Source organism: Culex quinquefasciatus, chromosome 3, assembly GCF_015732765.1.
Source record: "Culex quinquefasciatus strain JHB chromosome 3, VPISU_Cqui_1.0_pri_paternal, whole genome shotgun sequence".
NCBI lineage: Eukaryota > Metazoa > Arthropoda > Insecta > Diptera > Culicidae > Culex > Culex quinquefasciatus.
The window spans coordinates 147,222,879-147,246,172 of record NC_051863.1 but is presented as its reverse complement, the minus strand read 5'-3'; the positions used below and the strand labels follow the sequence as shown (position 1 = coordinate 147,246,172).

The following is a 23,294-nucleotide window of genomic DNA, read 5'->3' as shown; positions in this document are numbered from 1 at the left end:
AACTTCATAATTCTTCTCTAGTTGAGCCTGCGCAGAAATTTGGTTGGTCGGTGTTATTTAAATGATTGGAAACTTACCACCTATTTAAAATTTTGAACTTGATGGCCCTGAAGCGCAAGATGGGATTATGATAAAAATGTTCAATTATTTTCGTCTGTCATTGGCGTAATTTATAAGCTTCTGGTGGGAAGATGTTGATATAATTTGGTCGAATTACAGGGACTTTCGGATCAATTAGTGTTTCCCATTTGATGTACCTTCTAACGTTAAGATTTATTATTGATATATGTCGTTTTGCCAGAATCCTATCCCGGCTTTAACGGAATGTAAAGAGCCACATGTCTCGATCGAAATTGAATTTTAGAATTTTTAAACGTAACAGGCCAATTTGAATTATTTTTAGATTCTCTAGAAACTGAACGTCTTGGAACAGACAAACAATGCATCGTTTCTTTAGGCTATTCGGAAACATGTCTAACAGTTACTTAAAAGATGCCAAAAATAAAATGGAATGTGGCTACTTTTGTGTAAAGTATTCATTTAGCATTAAAGTATAGAGTCTCATATGATTGCGCGTATTTTTTAAAGGATGGGACAACCCATTTCAGCTACGAGTCTTTCAATTGTGGAATGTTTTTGTGCTGGTGGTGGCGGGTCGCAGTTTTGCCTCCAACGTGGGGACCACGCTGGGCCGAGGCCACCCCTCATTTCTTCTTCTTAATCTGCTTGGCCTTCAGCTTTTCCTCCCGCTTACGTTCCTTCTCAGTCAGCGAAAGGTACAACTTGTAGCCGAAGAATACTGGAAAATTTTAAGGAAATTTGGTAAGTTAAGAAGTTATGTTTTTGCCTTTTTAAGAGTAACGAACCAACAAACAGCATAATCAACATCCCAAATCCTATCACAAGAAACGAGTCGACTTCTTCCTGAAACGCATCAGCTGCTCCAAATTCAGGAATGCTCTTCTGGGCTTCACCATTTTCTTGGCTGACTTTCTGCTGTTGAGCCATTTCGTTCAAGTTTTTCAACTGATTCAAAAACTGCCCTTTGAACTCTTTGGCGAATTGCGACTTTTCCCCATCGGATAGCTTTACAAACATCTCCGACAGCTTTTTCAAATTTTCCGTTAACTGCTTGGCCAAACCTCGCTTGGTCTCATCCTTGAGCATTTCACCTAGCGCCTCCGAATGGAGCGCTTCGGTGAAAGGATTGTCACCAGAACTCATTGCTCAACGCGAAATCTTACGCGCACAAAAAAAACCAGCTGTCCAAACGAATTAAACGATCGGCATGCACTAAATAAAGAAATTAATATTAAACGCGGCAAGTGTTAACCGCACGGCCAAGGTGGGAATTTTCACACCGCTATAAAAAACAATTGTCTTTTCGGAGTTTACCCGACAATTAGCGTATGCGTGGCGCGCTCAAGTTTAGTCGGTAGGTACACCGGACTGGGCGATATCAAATTTGATACTAAAATGCTAAAATTGAGCCGAGGGGGCAGCTGACGTGTCTACCCCCAACGCAACACACGCTCGTCCAGGTGGATCAGCTGTGTTATCTGCGAGGCGAAGCCTTATTGATTAGATCTCGCGAGTGGCCGTTAGTGAAGTACCCTTAACGCTTTCAAGATAGTGAAAGTGTACTGATAAGAAGGTAGCTGGCATAGTACCAAACTGTCGACGTTTAGTATTGCATTGAAAAGTTAGGATTTCAACAAAAAAAAAAAACCTTTTAAAATGCAAACAAAAACTAGATCACTAATGCAGAACAATAACCGACACATTTTGTTTGGCTGACCGTTTTGTCCATTGTCCCGAAATTTGAAGAATTTCGTTACCCAATTCCGAGTTATATTCCAAAACGTAAACTTTAGACGTGCAAGCAGGAATGACAAAACGGCATCTGACTGAAATTACCTTTGGCAAGTTGTCGCACTTGCAGGTTCCAAAAAGGGCTGACCAAGTTTCAAATTAGACATAAGACACTTAAACCATTTTGATTAGAATACAGTCCTAAGTTACCGTGAATATTCGTATATTGTTAATAAGTTAGAAAATGAATTCTGAACATCCCATAAGGCAGGTTTTTGAAAAATCTTTCCTATGCGCAATTCTTTGAGACTTCGGACAAAGATTTTTTTTTGTATTTTGTAATTTGGATGAAACTTCGTCCAAACATTTTTTCGTACAATTTTGGCAGCTATCAATACAAAAAAGCCATTAAAATATTCAAAAATCTGTATCTTGAGAACGGATTTTCCGATCTTTTTGACGTCTTCGGCACAGGTAGTCCTTAGGACTTCTCAGAAAAAAAAAAAAAAAATAGGGGAAATATACCCATTTTAAGCCTAATAAGTGGTCGTGTTTGAATGATGCTGAATAATCTGGAGTGTTCCTCGAAATTTACTAAAACCAAGTGCACCAACGAGCATGAGCATGAGCATGAGCATGGTTGACTGCCAATGAGCTGCTACTCCGTTATTGACGGATCAGCTGAAGTTACACAATGAACCAACAGATGAGTAGTGGGAGCTAATCATCCTCACTGTATAACCCCTGAAGATCTCTGCTTTAAGTCAATACCGGCGCCCCCCCAAGGAGATGCAGTTCAACAAAGGTAGGAATGTTAGTCCGATAGTTGAAGTTGCAGACTCATTTTTTTTTTTTTTTTTTTTATAAAATATAGTTTTATTAGATGATAAATTATACAAGTAGATGGATTAATCACATGTGGTGGTCATCATAATATTTGTAGGGGTTGCGGTACCCTTTTCGACGTCTTCTCGTATAACTATTGTTTGTTTGTTTCGCCAGTTCTGCTTCGTTCTCATCATTGGTTTTCTCTTCGTTTTCGTCGTTGTCTTCTTCTACTGCAGAAATATCCATAGGTTTGGACTGTCTCTCCAGCGGATTGTCTGTTGTTTTTTTGGGAGGCACAAAGGTCGTTGGCTTAGTTGGTGATGTTAATGTTGTTGTTGTTGTTGTTGTTGTTGCTGTTTCTGTTGGTTGTGATGTTTTTGCTGCTGATGCTGGTGGTGTTGGTGATAGTGGTGTTGTTGCTAGTGGTGATGGTGCTATAGTTGATTTTTTTACTTCGTCGCACTTCTTCCCGGGATGAAGTGAATTTGCACAATGGCGACAAGTTCTCACTTGTTGGTTGTAGCTCGTGTAGCTTATTTCCGTCTCCACCTTAATGAAGGACGGAATCGGCTTCTTCAAAACCATCCGGACAACTCGAACTCCATTCGGGATCCCTGGGAAGTACTCCCGCCAGACCTCTCTCCGAATGGACTTGACTTCTCCGTAGGCCTCGAGATGGGAGACGATTAAATCGTTAGGCATATGTGGCGGTAAGTCATGGATGCGAACTTGAGTCGCGTTGTCCTCCACAAAAATAGGGATACGGAAGGTTTGGCCCCTGCATCCTACCTTGTGTTTGAGGTTGTGCTGGTCGACTAGGTCCGAAGCTTCCTCCGGCGATCCTAGCTCGATGATGACATGGTTTCGGGAATTGTTGAGTTGAAGGTTTTTTACTCGTTGTTGGTCCAGTTTGAGGTCCTTGGAGATAAACTTCGTAACGGTCTCGATGTCCGGTCTCACCGGCATGACGTTGAAGTCGATTACGACGGCGTTCCGGCGATATTTCGACATGGCGAAATATTTTAACACGGCCCCGATAGGGGGAAAAGAGATAAAGAAATCCGTAGAGGCTAGCGTTTACGTCCGACAGCAGCGAGAGCAAGCTGTCGTCTATGCTCATCAGACACAGAGTTTGTCGCTCTATATCTGTTGACACCGCATGAGACCGTTGAATCCACAGCATCTCCTTCAAGCATCACGGGAAGTGGGGGAATTGTGTTAGTAGGGGAAGGAAAGGGAAGGTCAGGATTCATCTTGGTAGATGATATGACCAGAAAATGAAACATGATCCTTGCCTTCCGAGCTACGACGCTATGAGAAGGACTTATTCAATCGCATATTTTTTGAAACTTCATACCGCCGGCGTGCCATCCGAGCAACGAAGCTATGGGAAGGGCTTTAAAACTAAGTGTAATTATAATTGGTTTTTATTCGGCGATGTGCAATTCATAAAATCATTTTTTTTATTCTTACCGACGGCGTGCCATCCGAGCAACGAAGCTATGGGAAGGGCTTTGAAAGGAAGTGTAATTATAATAATCGTTTTATTAGGTAACGTGCAATTCATAAAATCATTTTTTTAATTCTTACCGTCGGCGTGCCATCCGAGCAACGAAGCTATGGGAAGGGCTTTCGAAACGAAGAGTTATTATAATTAACGTTTTAATCCGTGACGTGCAGTTCATAATATAATATCCCAAAAGTATGAAATAGCTCTGCTACACCGCGCACGACATAGCGCCAAAATTCACACAACGACACGAATTCCCGAATTTCCACTATTATCTCGCGGGTTCTCGCGCGTCGATTCACGAACCGATCTCCCCCACGAACACTACTCGACTGAAGGCCAAATTTTCATGGCCACACCGCGAACACTTTTTTGAAGAAATTCCAGAAACTTCCATCACTTTCTCGCGGGTTCTCGCGCGTCGCTTCACGAACCGATCTCCCCCACGAACACTACTCGATTGAAGGCCAAATTTTCATGGCCACACCGCGAACACTTTTTTGAAGAAATTCCAGAAACTTTCATCACTTTCTCGCGGGTTCTCGCGCGTCGCTTCACGAACCGATCTCCCCCACGAACACTACTCGACTGAAGGCCAAATTTCCATGGCCACACCGCGAACACTTTTTTGAAGAAATTCCAGAAACTTCCATCACTTTCTCGCGGGTTCTCGCGCGTCGCTTCACGAACCGATCTCCCCCACGAACACTACTCGACTCTAAAACCAAGTGCACCAACGAGTAGAGTAACTTTTTGAGAACATTTCTGTTTATTTTCACTTTTACTAAAAGTTTTTCTTTTCCTTTTGCAAGCATTTGAAAAAAATATTTCCCAAACCTATTCTAATCAGTCGAGAATGCATTGGACCACGCCCATTTTCATATTTTCAGCTTAATTCTTTTTTCTTCCAGCGCTCTTTTGGGTCTGCTTAGTGCTGCCAATTGTGTTGTATTTTAAGCGAACATTTAAGAAAAGTAGCATTTATAGAGAAAGTTTCCTGGCATCACTGGCTCATTCCAACAGGCGCTGCTGGTGGTGTTGGTGGCCACCCTTTGTTCTTTATTTGCCTTCGCTTCTTGCTCGGTTTTCTTCAGCCAACGATTGGAGTGGGTAGTCAAAAGTCAATCGTCAAAAGACTTGGCACGATTGTTTTTTAATTCGACTTTTCACGCAAAAATGGGAGAACCATTTTTGAAAAATCTCTTTTTTGGATCTAAAACATAAAAATGTTATCTTTTGAGACTAGCACAAGTTGATGAAAATTAATTTAGAAGTGTTGCCATTTTTTCGAAAAAATCAAACACTGAAAAACACGGAAATTTTCTTTTTCAGTATTTTAAAATTAACCGTGACATTTGAAAATGTCGATAATAAATGATTTTGGTCCTTTTTCGCCAAATTAAACATATATAAAAATCATTTTTTTAATGTTTATTTTGGTCAAATGTTTGGTGTGGAAAGTCGAATTAAAAAATGGGTAATTTTTAAAAGTGCATTTTTTTCTGGAAAGTCCAAATATCCAATACCTATTATTCCAAATACGTTAATCAAATAGAAAATCCATTTTTTAAGCCTTTCTGCGAAAGTTGTATGAAAACTTAAATGGAAATTGGATGAATTTGTCCTATCCATTCCTAATGTCGAAAGAGGTTCGTCTGTCATGCACAGCTCACTTTAAGACCATTAAACTTCGAAAAATTTAAAAAAGAAATCGTAGGGGGGAAGTTTGTACAAATCTAAATGACTTAAAATATGTAGGTATTTTTTGGAGAAAAGCTTTTTATTATTTAACTCTAAACAATCCTGACCTGATCACAACCTATAGCTTGACAGAAGAGATCAAATCGATCAAATACATATTTTCGAATATTTTCATAGCTCTTCTGGACCTAAATTTGTATGGAAAATCAATTATGCAAAATGGCTTCTTTGGACATAAGGAATTGATGCACAAAGTTTCATCAAGTTAAAAAAATATTAAAAATCGCAAAAAAGAGAGAAGTGTTCACGAATTTAATTTGTTGTACTTTATGAAGGTAGGACTGGCAGAAAAAATTACCAACATTTTGTTCGGAATAATTAAATATTTCTAAATAAATCCAGTTCTAAGCTTCAAATTATTCAGACCATTACAAAATAAAAATATGAAATAACCTGATTCAGTTACTGGTCAATATCCTAACTCATTGAATTATTTGAACTTAACATGTCGATTCAATGGTGTTTGTTCAGCTTCAGATGTTCGGTTTATCATTGATCGTATTTGTTCAGCCATTGTTCGAGGCCACCACATGTGATCAAACCCCTCAAAATGCTTACCAAAAACCGACGCAATGAGGACGATCATGGTCAAAAACACCAAATAGTCGGAAAAGCCGGCCTCCATCTTCCGGCCGGTCATCGAGTTCTTCAGCACGTCCTGCTTGAGCTGTTCCTTCTCCTCGTCCGACAGACTGTCCATGCCTTCGAGCATCTTGATAAACTCGTCCAAGCTGGGCATTTTAAAGTTACCGTCCGCCCCGAATGGCAGCTTGGGCATATCCTGGCCAAGATCGCCGACCCCGAGGGACTCGGCGATGACGTCGTCCGTTGCCACGTTCTCCATGAGGTTTGGAACACGCTGGAACTTTCTTGGGAGCTGACAGGTGTGATTACGATGCGAATAGACCAGGCCTAGTCGTGGACCGAACTGGACACTACACAATCAGTGACTGCAGCCGAGGATCCAAAATACATTCATTGAAGAAACTTCGGAGAGAAGCAATAAAAAGCAGCAGCGTGCAGATAAGCGAGCTACCTTTGAGCATTCGGTTATCAGTTGGGGCATTTTGGAGGAAATTTCGTAAAATTGTTGATGTCAAAATAAATTTTAACTCAAAATTTGTTAGAAAATAAATATAAATTTAAACCAAACTATTCTCTTCTCAGAATATGTGAAAATTTAAGATCAAAATGGTCTTTAAGAAGGTCAAGTTTAAAGATAAGAATTTCAACCAAAGCTAACTGAACTCGTTATCAGTTCGATTTGATTTAAAGTGAACATTGGCTCAGGTATATTTTTTAGCCAGTAGCTTCCACGTCGTAATTCCATATGGATGTGTTTGGCTAGACTTGTTTGGGTCCATTTAGTGATGTTAATTACTTACCGGACAATCCGACGACTACGACGGCCGGAATCACAAAAACTATGTTAGGAAAGCCGTGCTGAAAGGGATCGGTGCTGGAGCTTAGCTCAACCATTTTTATCCGGTGTTTTATTTACTGAAAAAAAAACAACATTTTTACGTCTCAGAAAGAATTGCAATAATCGAAAAAGGCACGATAAATTACAGTGAATGTATTTAACAATTCACCCCATTTACACAAGAATTACCTTTTGTGGTGATACCGGTCGCCGATAAGCGTAGATTCGCGCAACAAATCAGTAAACTGATAACAAGTTAGCTACGAAAATCTAACAAGTTATTTTCATTCGCAACACGTAGGCAGTACGCTCTGGCTGTACGGTGCTGCTGATGCTGATGTGTTGTAAATTTGATTCTTCGCGTCTCGGATGCGTGTGTGTGCGTGGCATCGGTGTTTTCTTGAATGAAGTCGACATAGTCGACCAAAAGGCGGCAACCGAGGGGTGCGTGGCATTTTAGCTGGTACACGCTTGAGAAGAAAGAGACAAAATGTATGAATATAAACAGTTTTTGAAAATTTGGTCTTCAAATGAAGCTTATACTCAAAGTAAAAAAGTATCCTTTTTTCAAGTTCACCCGTCGTCACCCTTTAAAAGGGTATCGAAAATGTACTGAATTTGACATACCCTTTTAAAAGGGTGACGCCGGGTGAACTTAAAAAAAAGGATAGAAAGTATCCTTTTTGAGGATTGAAAGTACCCTTTTGAGGGATACTTCTGACTTTGAGTGTAGATTGCTGATATTATTGTTCACAGCAATAAAGCTTATTTTTCTGAGTACAATGATTTTTTGTACGACCAAAAATAGTTTGGATGGATGGATTTTTAAATCAATTTGGAAAAATTAAAATCGCGGTCCTTCTTGACAGAAATGTTCCTACACACAAAAAAGGTTACTTAATCCACCGGACGGTGGTTGCTGCCTTCCTCATAAAAGCCTTGCAAGTTGCAACCACACACTACGAATGCTTTGGCTAATGCTTACTTAGTAAAGACACTATACATCTGAGTGCTGCCATCTATGATAAATTAAATGGACCATTTGACAGCAAAGCAGTGTTTGTGTGCGTGCACTGAACGGAAAGTTCCGTCCGCTATCCGCCGGAGCATTCAAATTATGTAAATAATGACCCTTTTTTGTATCAACCAAAACAGTTTTTCGAACATAACTTTTAAAGTACTGCACCAAACCGGATGAAATTAAAAAAAAATTTAAAGAACCTGAAGATGAATCCAAAAAAAATAGATCCAGACAAAATCGGTCGAGCGAGTTCCGAGAAAAGTGAGTGAGAAAAACAAATTCTACGTCCATCCACACGCACAGACATTTGCTCAGAAATTGATTCTGAGTCGATATGTATACGTAAAGGTATATCTTGGAGGCTTATTTAAAAAGTTCAATTTTTGAGTGATTTTATAGCCTTGCCTCAGTGAGTTGAAGAAGGCAAAAATATTACCGTAATGACAAAAGTAACTTATTTTTGATATGAAAAATGCTAAAATAAAAAAAAATATCTACAGTCAACTTCTCCAAACCTGTCCTGATGAAGGCCAGCCACGTGACCATCCTGTTCTCTACTTTGCTGTCGCGCATCGAAAAGTCCATCCGGAATTTAGAGTATTTTTTCTTTACACTGGTAAACAGCATTACACTTTTTTCAGTTCACTTTTACACACTTGTATGGGATTTTTCACTGGTAAACAGCATTACACTTTTTTCAGTTCACTTTACACACTTGTATGGGATTTTTCAGTTCAAGTATGATTACACGAAAGTTTGCGTGTCGTGTAATCGTGTAATCATACTTGAACTGAAAAATCCCATACAAGTGTGTAAAAGTGAACTGAACAGTGTGTAATGTTGATTATCAGTGTATGTGAACTTGGCAGCTCGTTCCAAGGAGACAATTTGTTTTTGCATTAAAATGAAAAAAAAAGTGATCAGAACTGGTTTTTAATCGTGTTTTTTACCGATGTACATAAAAATTGACATAGGGATTTAGTACCCAATTGGGTACTAAAGCCCTAAGTCAATTTTTATGTACAACGGTAAATACACGATTAAAAACCATTTCTGATCACTTTTTTCCATTTTAAAGCAATTTTTTTTGACAAGACAACATTTTTTCGATGGATCAACTATGGTCCCCTTGGAACGAACTGTCAAGTAGGAGCTTTCCTGTCAAGAAGGATCGCGAGGTTAATTTTTCAATATTGATTTAAAAATCCATTTTAAACTCTTTGTGGTCGTACAAAGGGTCGTTGTACTCAGAAAAATAAGCTATATCGCTGGAAACAATAATATCAGCAATCTAAGCTTCAATTTAGGACCCAATTCCTGGTTAATTTTTATACTAAAACCCGAAGGTTTGACGATTTATGTACAAAGGGTTACATACATGCAGAAAATTTCATATTTCTAAACATTTATTAAATTCTTTCAAAAGAAGATTTCCAATCTCTCTTGAATTTTCCATGAAGATATTTAATGATTAATGTATTTATGTAAAAGACGATTTAAGCTAGAAATGTTGCCATGCACAAAGCGAACTGTCAAACTTTCTGAGCGTGTTTCTCATAACAACGAGTTGATTTCTGGAGTTTTTTTTGAAAAGGTCCTATAAACCAAATTTTCATTTTTTGCTTTTTGGGTGTTTTTGAATACCCCTGACTCAAGGCGGTTCTAAAAACACCCAAAAAGCAAAAAATTCAAATTTGGTTTATAGGACCTTTTCAAAAAAAAAAACTCCAGATTTATGGGTGCCACGATATCTCGGGATTGGATGGACAAAATTGGGTCCTAAAATGAAGCTTAGATTGCTGATATTATTGTTTACAGCGATAAAGCTTATTTTTCTGAGTACAATGACCCTTTGTACGAGCACAAAGAGTTTAAAATTGATTTTCAAATCAATTTTGAAAAATTAACCTCGCGGTCCTTCTTGACAGAAAAGCTCCTACTTGACAGCTCGTTCCAAGGGGACCATAGTTGATCCATCGAAAAAATGTTGTCTTGTCAAAAAAAAATTTTGCATTAAAATGAAAAAAAGTGATCAGAAATGGTATTTAATCGTGTTTTTTACCGTTGTACATAAAATTTGACATAGGACTTTAGTACCCAATTGTCTGAAATTTTGGGTGAAAGTTTGACAGTTCGCTTTGCGCGGTAAAAACAACTTGTGTTAACGGTGTACTGTTATGTCGACTCTCGATTTTGAGCGCAATTTTTGAATGAACGTGATTGTGATTGTTTTCAAATGTTAATTAATTTACAATTTTGTGTTCTGTTTCCAATCTCGTGATGCCCGTCCTGCAAAGTGAAACGGCGAAAATTCGTCAATTCCTGAAAAGCCGCCTCCAAACTGACGTGACGAGCTTTCGCGGCTATGAGTCCGAGTGGCAAAACATCCGAGATTTGCTGTTCCGAACGGCGGAGCATGGCGAGTCCAACTCGGCTCTGCTGCTGGGAACGCGAGGCTCTGGGAAGACAACGGTGAGTTGTTTGAATAACTTACTTAACATGCTCATTTATTGAGAGATTTGTGTGTTCTAGCTGATAACATCGGTGCTGGCTGATTTGCTCCCGGAGGCCAACTTCTACCGAAACACCGTAATTGTGTACCTGAACGGGTTGCTCCACACGGACGACCGCCTGGCTCTGAAGTCGGCCACGGCCCAGATGAACCTGGAGAATGCCGTGGATGGGAAGGTGTTTGGCTCGTTTGCGGAGAATCTTGCCTTTTTGCTGGAATGTCTCAAAGCAGGAGATAAGAAAAAGTCCAAAAGTGTGGTCTTTATTCTGGAAGAATTCGACCTTTTCTGCTCACATCACAATCAAACCTTGCTTTACAATTTGTTCGATGTGGCCCAATCCGCCCAGGCTCCGATTTGTGTTCTGGGAATCACTGCTCGATTGGATGTGATTGAATTGCTGGAAAAACGAGTCAAATCTCGCTTTTCTCATCGTCAAATATTTTTGCTGCCGAAAGAAAACGACTTCGAAGGAAGAGTCGAATTGTTCAAAATTCTTCTCAAGCTGCCCACAGATAAGGTTTGTCTCGGAACGTTGCCTACTGTTAGAAATATCCTAATCTGTTATATTTTTTAGGAAATGAAGGAATACAACAAAACTTTTAAACCAATACCGGAGGACGCTCTCCAAAATCAAGAATTGCCACTTCTGCGTCGTGTTTTTGACCCAAGAAGCTTCAGTTTCAGCACCAAAACCATTTCCCAATGGAACAAGCACATCGACGCCCTTGCATCAAACCCTAAAGTGATCTCCGTCCTGCAGAACATGTACGACTACGAAGTGATTGAAGCAACGTTCAAAACATTCCTCTTCGAGCTCGTTTGCCAACTGCACGACGACAATCCACTGCTCACCGTTGAGGAAGTCCAAGCCCAAGGGCAGCAGTTCGAAGGTGACGACAAAATCCACATCCTGTGCGGTCTTTCCGTTCTCGAGCTCTGCTTGGTAATCGCCATGAAGCACCACTCCGAGATCTACGACCGGGATCCGTTCAACTTTGAGATGATTCTCACGCGGTACAACAAATTTGCCAACGCCAGCACCACCATGCAGGGCATCGAGCGGAGTGTGGTGCTGAAGGCGTACGAACACGTCAAGAATCTGGAGCTGATCGCACCCATCAGCAACGCGTCGACGTCGAAGGTGCAGAAGGAGTACCAGCTGCATCGGTTGCTGCTTACGTACGGTCAGATCGGACAGGCCGTCGTCAAGTCGCAGAATCTGCCCACCGAGGTGTGTCAGTGGGCGCAGAGTTCGCTCATTTGAGGTCGGTTTTGTTTTCCTTTATTTGTGTTTTTCGTTTTCCTACAATAAAATCTTATCTATAAAGAACACCTTTTAGTATTGTTTTCTACAATTATCTGAAAATTCCTGGATAAAATGCCTGGGTAGTCTAGTAACTAGTACAAGAACTAGTAGCTACATATGTACTTTTATTATTACAAAATTGCATCAATTTCAATTCAATTGGAAGTAGAAGTGGAAAAAATCTACTTACCTATTGAGTAAAATAAGGCGTAAGTTTGAAAAATTTCGCTATTTTTTCAAGATTCCTTATTTTGAATTTATTTATTTGAAATAAAACTTGCTCAATAAGCAAGCCAAGGGTGGCACCTGATTTGTGTGTGATGTACCGGGATTGTAGACGGTATTGCTTTGATTCACAGCATGTTGAGTCAACTGTTGTGGATTGGTTGTGGATGTACCTGATTTGTGTGGATGTACCGGGGTTTCTCTTCTTTCTACTTTCAGCTACTATCTATCTTCTATTTCTTTATTATGTATTGACCGATTCTTCGGCTCCTTTTCAAAAAAAAATCCAAGTTTTTTCAGCGTTTTGGCTGTAGTGGCAAAATAAAAGAAGAAAGATAATTGATTTTCCTACAAAGAAATATCATGCAGAATGAACCATATAGTACCTGTGCTTCCCCTGAAATAAAAATGTAGCGTGACGGGACAACATCGTAAAACTGGACTTTTAAAAGGCACACTACAAAAATCGCTACAGTTTTGTCAGTTTGATTTATTAAAACTTTTGCTCTTCTACACATTATCACAAATTAAAAAACGAATCTTTTGCTCCTTGAACTGAAAGAATTGGATGAAATTTGAGTTTTTGCCAGCCATTTATTTTCGTGACGGGACAACGAAAGGAGCAGATTTTTGAAAAAACTCCTCTCTCGTACAATGGCTTGCAGACCACTTTTGGTCAATGTTCTTGGTTTTTAAGGTAAGAAAACGCATTTAAAGCACATTGCAATTATTGCATCATAAAAATGATTTTTTTCATATTAAAAATAATATTGAAAATTGAAAAATGTGACATTTTGGTGTAGCTTCGCTAAGAATCGGTCTATTAATGATTGTGTCTCCTTAACACATATCCCTTGATTTGGTAGCAATGTCAATTATGTTTATCATTTGCCGATTCTTTGTTGATTTATTTCTTTATTTATTTATTTGAATAAGCTTTAATCAATCTATTAACTATTGTCATTTTTGTTTTCATCTACTACAAAAAGCCTTTTTCTTTAACATGCAATTACTATTTCTCTTTTAATACTGATTCTTTATTCAGTACATTTTCCTTAAATGTCTATTGTTTACTCCTTTTTCAAACAAGTGAGGATCGAGCCCTCACTCAATTTATGGAATGATTAAAGGATTAACACACATATCAATATTGTAATTTTTGGAAAATCTTTCATAACATGCTTAGGACCATAAAATTTTAACAAAACACCGGGACAGAAAAAATATCTACAGATAGATACGACTTAACATCAGGAAAGATTTCAGTAGGAAACAATTCACAGTAAAATAACAATTATATTTTGAATTCAAACTCCAAATATTTTTTGCTTCAACTAAAGTTGACAGGCACACTATAAATTGTTCTGCGCTTATACTTACATCAATCCCTACGCAATGTACCACCTCCGGAACGAGTTCAAATGCGTAACCGGAACAGGTGCGAACACTCAAAGCGTGTTCTAGCGTGTTGCTCGTACTGACTCAGAGCAAGGGTGAGATGTAGGTGTAAGGGCAGTGCGTGTTCATCGGGAACCTGGTGCATAAGACCGGTCAAGGGCCGTTCTTACACTAAAAATTGCGAATTACAAATTAGACTTTACTTAGTAGATCTTTCAATTTTTGAAATTTTTAATAAAACTTGGAGATTGGTGGTGGAAACTATAAAATGTGACCTTTTTGGACGAGTTGTTTCAGAAAAAAACTCACGAAAAAGTGAACACACAGGTCCAAATTCACTGAAATGTTCTTCATATCAAATCCTCAAGGTTTTAAATACAAGATCTGAATATTTTTGGAAAGTACAGTATATTTTGAAAAAAATGTCGAAAAAATCATGAACAAATATTGTTTTAAGGAGGAAAAATAAATCATTAAAGAATAATTTTCAGTGAATTTCTAAGAAAAAATTCAAATAAAATTGTACCATCCTAAAAAGTTAATTAAAGGAATAAGTCATTTTTGTTTCAGTGTAACTAACTCACCCCAGGCAGGAATTAATGGAAATATAAATTTTTAAAATTTTGTTCTTATTTTTTTTGTTAAAACTTGATTATTGCAACAAGTGAGCACCAACACGACGACCTTTATTTTATTTTTTTCATTCGCAGTTCAATGACATGACTACACTTAACCGTTAAAAACTGCTTAAAGTTAAGCAGATACCAAACTAAGAGCTATTAGGTACCAACGTAAGAAAAATCGATATTCAAATTTTAAAAAGAAAGGTGCATGCGGGCAACTTTGCACAAACGTTCACACCGCTTTGATATAAATACTTCGTTTAGATGCTCGAGTTGATCACTCTTTTGTCAAGCAAACTGTTTGCAGCGTCTCCTGATAACTAGGATGAAGCTTTTGGTATTGCTACTGTTGGTTTACGTTACAGCTGCCGATGAAACGCCAGGATTTTTCATTAAACTGTCCAAAAGCGTCCCTCGTATTGGACGTCGAGGTGATTTTGAAAACTTTTTCCTGAAGCAGTCAAAAAGTGTTCCCAGGATTGGGCGACGCGGTGGTTTCTTGGTAAGGTTAATTATTTTATTGCATAAATCGTCCAACCGTAACTTCGATTCCACTGTAGACAGAACCAGCGAATCCTTCCGAGAATGCCAACAACTGGTTCGAGCGGTTGATGCGTCCTTCGAAACGGCTGGTTGAAAACGGTCAACCGGCTGAAAATGGCAAAATCTACAGCAAAGTTCGGCCACTAGATCTACATCACATCATCGATATCCTTTCGGACGACCTGTTCTTCGGATCGGACCTAAAGTTCATATCCTGGGACGTGCTGGACAAAGCCCTCGAGGAGGATCCCGATCTGATGGCCAAGTTGGGTTCGCTGGCACGTGACAAGGAGGTACACCAGCTGAAACAGCTGCTGAGTGAGAATAAGAGTGAACTTATTCAGTACGTTCCACTCGAGGGAGGTGCAGCGGATGTCCATTCCAACAAGGCCTATATTTATCGCACCGATAGAGAGGACCAGAGCAACGCCCAGCTCGGCAAGGAGAAGATCGAGTATCAACAGTGATGAAAGTGCCAATTGATGAACGAAACCTGCTACAATGTATCAACGAACGAAATATGCGTCTGCTTTAATGAATATTCATCTCCTGTGTAGTGTTGAGCAAAAAGCTTTTTAATTTTTAAGGTTTGGCCCTCTGAATCTAGACAATAAACGGAAAATGTATTGATGTATTTTATGTTAGTTTGTAGGGACATAAATATTATTTTATATCTTTTGTGTGCATTGGAAACTGGTTGAAATAAATGTTGAGTCAAAGTTTTGCTATTTAATCAATATGACTAAGGTCTTATCTTAAAATGTTTAAATTTGTGTAGCTTGATAAGAAAATTGAATACAATACAACATGAATGATCAAAGTTTAAACGATTGTGTACTACACAAATTCAATGGTTTTAAAATGTGTTATTGAATGTAGAAAACTTTTTTTAAATACATATTTGCTCCTTAAATCCTTAAAAAAAAAAATACAAATACCAAATATAATTAGACACTTGTTTTGAAAAATAAAAAAAAAATTCAAAAAAACTACAAAATTTTAATTTATTTTTAGTGCAACCAGCAATTACAATGGACTCTCTCGTTGTCGATATTGAAAGGACCTTCGACAGCTGGAGTTATCAAATCATAGAAAGAGAAATCAAAGCAATCTATGTATTTAAAGGGACTGAAAAATTTATTGACTGCTGGAATAATATTGATATCGAGAAGATCGACAGCCAGAGGATCCACTGTAATAGTACATTATTCTGCGATTTGTTTTGTAAATGTTTAAGTCAATTCATAAATATTTTGAGTTTTTGTGAATTTTCACTGTACAGTTCCGCAAATTATTTTTCTATTCCGCAAATCTAATATTTTTTTTTAAAACTCAAACTTTGTGGAAACTAATGATTGCAACCATGAAATCTTGTTTTTTTTTTTGGAAAAAAATGGAAACCTGGATAGAAAATGTATATTTAATTTTTAATTTTCTCTGAACTGACCTTTTCAAAAGTAAAGCTTGATTTAAAGAAAAATTGAAATTTGAAAAGATCAAAAAATTTCACAAGATGTTCCGAGAGTGACACTTAGAAAAAATCATTTTCATCGATTCGAATTTTTTGTGAGGCTGTATCTCAGAAACTAATTGTACGATTCTCATAATTCAAGAGAGAAAACTGTAGGAAACTTTCTGAGCTGTCCAAAAATATTATTCAAGGGGCTTTTTTTTGCAAGAAGTATTTTTAAAATTCAAAAAAAAAAAAAAAACGAAAATAAATAGAACATTTGTATATACCTAACATGAATATCTGTAACTTGAAACCGGCTCATTTTATCAATAAAATTGTAGAGTACAACTCAAAAAAAAAAAAAAAAAAACAAGCCGCAATTTCCACATTTCAATGCAAAAATGCATGGAAAATGTGGTGCAGTCCAGACTCGATTATCCGAAGCTTCGATTATCCGGTGGTTTTTTTTTCATATTTTTTATTTTCTTACTTTTAACATTTAACTCGAACTTTGTGACCTTATTTTGGTCAAATTTGACTGGTTAATTGCATTCAAATGCATTTTTCAAAATTTCATCACCGCCATTTTGGCCGCCATCTCTGACTTTAAAACTTTTTTTTAAGTTACGGTTCATATACGTCAGTCAAAAATAATAATAATAAAAAAAATTGACTTGATTCCATTATCCGAAGTTTCGATTTTCCGAAGTGAAATTTTGCCAAGGCCCTCGGAAAATCGAGTCTGGACTGTATATAGCATGTAGGGGAGAGTGGGGAGACTTGATCCTCTTTTTTTGTATCGCACATAACTCTGTCAATTTCTCACAAAACTATGAACTTTTTGCATGAATTGAAAGCTTAAACATTCAACTATGTTTGGCTGATAAGGGTATTTCACCAGATAAACTCTTCGAATCATGCCAAGTGTTTTAAAAAAATATTTTGAACCGGCATTTTCAAAATGTTGGGGGTAATTTGATCCCCCTTTCATCATTTTGAAAAAATCTTAAGCAAATAGTTTTTTATTCATCCAAACTTTTAATTTTTTATAAGTTACAGCAATTTTACATTAAACCTGTACGTTTGTGTTCAAAATATAACAAGTTTAGCATGCAAAATATTTAAAAACTTGAAATTTTCTTTTTTAGACCAAAATTGAGCATGTTTACAAAAGCTGGTAATTTTTGTTTACAAAACTTTTGAAAAAAGGTTCAAACTGCAGTAAGTTATGTACAACTATACTAAAGGAAACTATGTACGAAAACCCAGCCCAATTATTTAATCTTGAGGCTGATTCCAGTGACTGTAAAAATGCAGGGATCTAGTCTCCCTAAACGCATTTTTTTAAACAATTGATTGTAAAAATAGTATGACGAAAAATTTTACGTCAAAAGCGTAAGGGTTTCGGAGTTGATATGTTTATCAAACAATTCATGCATAAAAAATATTTTTTGGAATAATTTTTGAGTGTTTTCCAGACTTATCAAAACAAAGAAAAAAGATCTCTTGGAAGTTTTTTGCAGCACTTTTTAGAAAAATGTGTGTAACTCAATCTAAACATTTTTTAATTTTTTTCTTTGTTTTCTACAATGAGTTTTAGTCAATTTCGCACAACTTTCTAGAACAAAGCTAAATGTTTTACCCACATGCTGACGAGATACAGGCTTGGGATCAAGTGTCCCCGGGGATCAAGTCTCCCCACTCTCCCCTACAGTCCATTGTAATCATTAGTTTAAAAAAATCGGAGTTTTAAAGAAAATATTATTTTTGCGGAGAAAATTACAAAGTTTTATCCTATTTAAAAAAAACCTATATAATATGAAAATTGCTAAAATGTAGAGAAATACTCTAAAATCAATATGGTGATTTTTGGTTAATTACGTGCTGCGATATGTAATTAAGAAACCGAGCTCCTGTGGTCTATTGGTTACAGGTTTCGTTTGATAAACGGAAGTCGTGGTTGGAACGATGTTTTTGATTGCAAAAATTTCAGATTTGATCAAGTTCATTCAGTTCAGCAAAGTTCTAGAATCATCTAGACATCCTAACAAATCACTGGAAAGAAGAATCATCTTGATTACTTGAATTGAAGTTACCGTTCCAACTTTTTTGTTAATGTGAAGATTGTTTTAAAGCAAACAAAAAAAAAACAAAAATATTATTTGCAAACATTTTTCTAGCACTAAAAAAATCTCCTTTTTAGTTCTTTCAAAAATCCAGTTCTTAATAATTTTACAAATATCTGAAGATATTTTTGTTGCTTTTTTATTTTTTTTTTATTTACAAAAAACCTTGACGTGTAAAACCCCCCCTGGTTTTAGTTTTTTGTAAATAAAGCGACATCTATATCTCACTACAGGCAGCTCGACCGCAGCCACCAGCTGTCAATTATGGCACCAGAACAAAAGGGAACTGTCATTTACGGCACCAAAACAAAACCAGAACAAAAGAACAGCTGTTCATTACGGAACCAAAACGTATCAACTGCGCACTGTAAAAAAGTACAAAAACTTCTGGCATAAAATGGAAAGAAATTGATTATTTTTTCATGTAAAATTATACCACAATTCAAGTTTAAAAGGTATTGTATGCTTTTTAGGTGATTTTTCCTCAATTTATGTGCAAAATAAACTACTAAAGTTGGGATCCTTAAGAACACATCTTGCCGATGACTTCATTTAAAGTTGTACTTTTATCACATGAAACATTTAACTGAAGTACTGTGTATTTTGACTTTAACTACAGCAAATCAGAATTTATGTTATGTTGAAAAATGAAGTATAAATAAAAAAATATTTTTTGGTTTTACTGTGCTGTATTAGGGTAGGGTAGTCATCAATGAGACACTTTTGGTTTTCAACTTTCAACGATTTTTCTAATTTTTTCATTAGAATGTTTTAATGAGTTTTAAGGTGCATTATCTTTCTTTTAACGTGTTCTAACATTGACCAAAATATGAGATCTATCCGACATCTACAGCCAGAGTTATTCAACTGTCTCATTGTAGACGCACTTGGCAGGAACAATGAGACAGCTGGGGAACAATGAGACACTTTACGAAAATCAACATTTTTCTAGCAAAACATCATGTTTTTGTATTGTTCCATTGCAGGTGACTTGCCTTGAACATTTTAGAGCAATTTTGCCAACATGATATTTTTAATAACAAAAGTTACACTAAAAAGTATTGAAATTTTGTAAAATCCATGTATTAATACCAAATAACTTAGTATTTTTGGTTGAATGAAGTTTAATCCCTATAAATATGCCAAAATTCACTTCCAATTCATGTTTTGAAAGATTTACATCGATTTTGAAAATTTTCTTGAAGAAAAATCAAAGTGTCTCATTGTTACCCATGGGCTGAAATGAGTGGGGAACAATGAGACAGCCCTGGATTCTGGGTATATTCTAAATTTTTGCCAAACCTAATGAAAGGACATTGTAGCCCAACTTAATCCCTATGGAACGTCGAAAGAAATTTGAAGAAATATTAGTTTTTGTGTAAATGGCAGCCTACGAGCGAAAAAGTATTTTTTGTCCATAATTTACTTTTACACCCCATAATCAAACATTTATGAATTACTTTTCAAGGGAGCGTCCATAACCAAAGCCACTAATATGGCAGATGTGTATCCAGTAGACACACCTTTCCCCCAAATATGAGCCTGATTGGTTGAAACTACGACTTGTGAGAGCCATTTTATCATTGTTACCCGTGTCTCATTGATGACTACTCTACCCTAATCTCAACTCTCAAGATGGCTGCCTTTAGCATCCCCCTGTGTAAAACAAACAATGCCTTCAAATATCAACCAACCCTTTTCGGTTCTGTCAAGCTCCCCCATTTTCACCAAAGCTACCCATTTTCAACCCCTAAACCGAAGCTTGTTTTGCTTCTTGCACCCCTCTTCGCTGCCGGTGTGATCTTGCTCTTTGCGTGAGCTTTACGAGGGGCGGAGCCATCGTCAGCCAATCACTGTGCCGTTGCCATGGCAACCCCACTCCACCAGTGAAACCTGCGCGCGCCGCTGTCATAATCGTTGATCGTTCGGTTGTGCGCGCCCGTTGACGATCGTCATTTTCAATTTTCAACTTTGAACGAGCGCCCGCTTGGAGTTGGCGCAATGAATTGCACGCGTGAGGTTTGCAAAATAAATTTCGCGAATATCTTTAGCTAAAAAAATAAAAGATTTTAAAATAAAATTTTAAAATGTTTTAAATTAACTTAATGGTCAACTGAAAATTAAGCTATATGAAAACCACTGCTACCATAATATCCTTGAAACTAAATTACAGTGTTATAAAATCGTTGTTATGTTCTGTATGTTTTAATATAGATGTTACGATGGTTCTTAAAATATTTAGATAAAATATTGGAATTAATTTGCAAATAAAAAAAGGGGTACGGGCTGTCGAAACTCGTAATTATTTCTTGGATTCAAAGTGATTGAGAAAAGAGTCATAAAATAAATTTAATAAGTTTAAAAATCTAAGCAAAGCGATTTTTTTTTCTTTGCCTGGGTCCATTACGGTTTTCCATTATGTTTTCAAAATATTTTAAAATGAAAAATAACAATGCAGGATGATTGGTTGATTGCCCTGCTAATTTCAATAAAAACTAAGTATTTTCAAGACACCGTTTTGCCCCCTACGTTTGGAACATTTTTGAAGCGGGTGGGAAATATATTGAAATTATTTATAGTTCTAATTTTCTGTCGATATGAAAATTATTTTTATAAATATAAATACATAGATTTTACTGTTGATTAGTTTATCTAAAGATAAAAGTTGATCAATGTATTACAAAATATACTACAGCACTTGTATGTGAAGTTAATTTTAACAGTCAAATAAATCGAATTTCAACAATCAAAAATGATGTTTTCTATGTTTGTTTTATTTGTAGAAGGAGAGGGGAAGAGATTACCCCCATGGCACCCACGGAATTGGCCGAGGCGCCACCGGCTGCCACCATGGCCAAAACTCGCGCGATCTTTTCCATGGGGTCCAAATACGCGCGAGGGGGTGAGGAGAGAAATTGAGAATCGCGAGATGCACAACACCATCACCACACCACCAAACCAGCCTCGTTTGCATGTGAACCATCAACAATTTTCCATCGCAATCAAGTTATGATTCCATGATTATCGTCTTTGATGAGGATAATAACAATCATCAAATTCATTATTTGTGTTTATTTATCATCCAAGAGTCTCGTCGAACCCAAGGCAAGTGTTTTGGGAGGTTTGAGGGGGGAGTTTGTGGGTAAATTTGGTGGTGTTTGCTTGAATGATCATCGTCTTCCTTCCTGGTCTGGGTCTGGTGGTAGTGGCTCCAGGAGGGGAGGGGGTGAATTGTGGCCAACAGGTTGTTTAGTCGGAGGTAATGAGGTACACTTTACACTGACAAAACCCGGGCTGGAAAAAGGGTGGAAAAGGTGTGAAATAAGTTGTAACAGGCGCTAAATTTACTGTAAATAAATGTACCTGCCGATTGCTGCACGATCGTTTATGCGGTTTTAAGCGGTGCATTAAGTTGTTGATGTGATGGACATACATTAGTAGTGAGTGGAAAAAGGTGATTATTGGCCAGTTTCGCTTGGCGTTTTATGCGCTCTGGGCGGTCAGTAGCAGGTCAGGTCAGGTTAAGAAACAGATGAGAAGTTGGATTAGACATCACGCATAAGTAAATAATTTTGATAAGATTTCTTGAATTTTTAAAATACTAGAACATATTTGTTCTAATAGTTCAGTTCAGTGCATTTTTTGGATTAATTACACAGAAAAAAAATGATGGTAATATTCATCAGGAAATGGTGACAGATTTTGTGTCAAAAAAATGATTAATTTTACCCCAGAAAATGATGAATTTTCATCAGTTTTTGATGAATATTCATCAGGTTCACATTTTTACACATTTTTTATTTGTACTCAAAAAAGAGGTAATATTCAACCTACCAAATTTTCAACATTCCAATATTCAACTTTTTATTCTGTGTTGTTATTAATCTTGTTTTTTTTTCTTTTATGAAATTAAGCCTACACAGAAAAAAATAGTTGAATTTTGGAATGTTGAAAATTTTTTTAGTAATAGAACATAAAAAATTTGTAAAAATGTGAACCTGATGTATATTCAACATTTTCAGAGGTAAAATTATTAATTTTTTTGACACAAATTTGTCACCATTTCCTGATGAATAATACCATATTTTTTTTTCTGTGTTTTATACAACCCTCAGTAACTTATTTTGTCTTGTTTAGCGTTTTTATTTAATTTTTTGATTTTACTTTACTTGAAATTATATTTTTGTGTACATTCCAGACTCGATTATCTGAAGCCTCAATAAATTGAAGTATCGATTGTTCGAAGTTCGATTATACGAAGGTTTGTATGGGACTTCGGATAATCAAATCACGAACAAATTTGAATTCGATTTTCCGAAGTTAAATTATCTGTAGGTTTGTATGGGATTTCAGATAATCGAATCAAAAAAATAGTCGTTTCATATTTCTTTATTTTCTTGCTTTTAACATCAAATTTGAATTTTGCGACTCCATTTTAGTCAAATTTTCATATTTGATTGCCTTTTAAATTGAAAAATGCATTTTCCACATTTGAGCACTGCCATTTTGGCCGCCATATTGGATTAAAAAATTCTAAATCATTTTAGAGTAGTTTATGGGTCATACTTAAGCTCGACAATAAAAAATTGACAGAGAAAAAAAAAATCGTGATTCGATTATCCGAAGTTACATTTTTCCGAGGTCTTCAGATAATCGAGTCTTGACTGTGAACTGAATAATGCATTTTTTAAATACTACATCACCGCCATTTTGGATTTAAACATTCTAAATCAGTTTAGAGTAGTTTAGGGG

At 36.8% G+C, this 23,294-nt stretch overlaps 3 protein-coding genes across 4 annotated transcripts; 2 read left to right on the top strand and 1 right to left on the bottom strand.

Moving 5' to 3' along the window:
- Positions 1 to 254: 254 nt before the first annotated feature.
- On the bottom strand, positions 255 to 6,964 carry LOC6036411. Of its 2 annotated transcripts, none has more exons than XM_038263806.1 (2): positions 6,470 to 6,964; positions 255 to 799 (listed from the first exon to the last, which is right to left on the bottom strand). In XM_038263806.1, the coding sequence occupies exons 1-2, from the start codon at positions 6,753 to 6,755 to the stop codon at positions 705 to 707; spliced, it is 381 nt and encodes a 126-aa protein (XP_038119734.1). In that variant the 5' UTR covers positions 6,756 to 6,964; the 3' UTR covers positions 255 to 704. The 2 variants fall into 2 exon arrangements, with proteins under 2 accessions (XP_038119734.1, XP_038119733.1); XM_038263805.1 differs by lacking the exon at positions 6,470 to 6,964 and adding an exon at positions 867 to 1,224.
- Positions 6,965 to 10,528: 3,564 nt separating this feature from the next.
- LOC6036412 (origin recognition complex subunit 4) lies at positions 10,529 to 12,200 on the top strand. The gene is made up of 3 exons (XM_001846413.2): positions 10,529 to 10,827; positions 10,888 to 11,385; positions 11,443 to 12,200. Exons 1-3 carry the CDS (start codon positions 10,636 to 10,638, stop codon positions 12,130 to 12,132), a joined length of 1,380 nt encoding a protein of 459 aa, XP_001846465.2. The 5' UTR covers positions 10,529 to 10,635; the 3' UTR covers positions 12,133 to 12,200.
- Positions 12,201 to 14,717: 2,517 nt separating this feature from the next.
- On the top strand, positions 14,718 to 15,682 carry LOC6036413. The gene is made up of 2 exons (XM_038263576.1): positions 14,718 to 14,922; positions 14,981 to 15,682. The coding sequence occupies exons 1-2, from the start codon at positions 14,746 to 14,748 to the stop codon at positions 15,428 to 15,430; spliced, it is 627 nt and encodes a 208-aa protein (XP_038119504.1). The 5' UTR covers positions 14,718 to 14,745; the 3' UTR covers positions 15,431 to 15,682.
- Positions 15,683 to 23,294: the final 7,612 nt, after the last annotated feature.

Coding starts and splice junctions, on each gene's coding strand:
- LOC6036411 (XM_038263805.1), bottom strand. CDS start 1,224: ATGAGTTCTGGTGACAATCCTTTCACCGAAGCGCTCCATTCGGAGGCG. Junction 800..866: donor GTTGATTATGCTGTTTGTTG/GTTCGTTACTCT, acceptor AAAATTTTCCAG/TATTCTTCGGCTACAAGTTG.
- LOC6036412 (XM_001846413.2), top strand. CDS start 10,636: ATGCCCGTCCTGCAAAGTGAAACGGCGAAAATTCGTCAATTCCTGAAA. Junction 10,828..10,887: donor GAGGCTCTGGGAAGACAACG/GTGAGTTGTTTG, acceptor TGTGTGTTCTAG/CTGATAACATCGGTGCTGGC. Junction 11,386..11,442: donor TCAAGCTGCCCACAGATAAG/GTTTGTCTCGGA, acceptor TATATTTTTTAG/GAAATGAAGGAATACAACAA.
- LOC6036413 (XM_038263576.1), top strand. CDS start 14,746: ATGAAGCTTTTGGTATTGCTACTGTTGGTTTACGTTACAGCTGCCGAT. Junction 14,923..14,980: donor GGCGACGCGGTGGTTTCTTG/GTAAGGTTAATT, acceptor ATTCCACTGTAG/ACAGAACCAGCGAATCCTTC.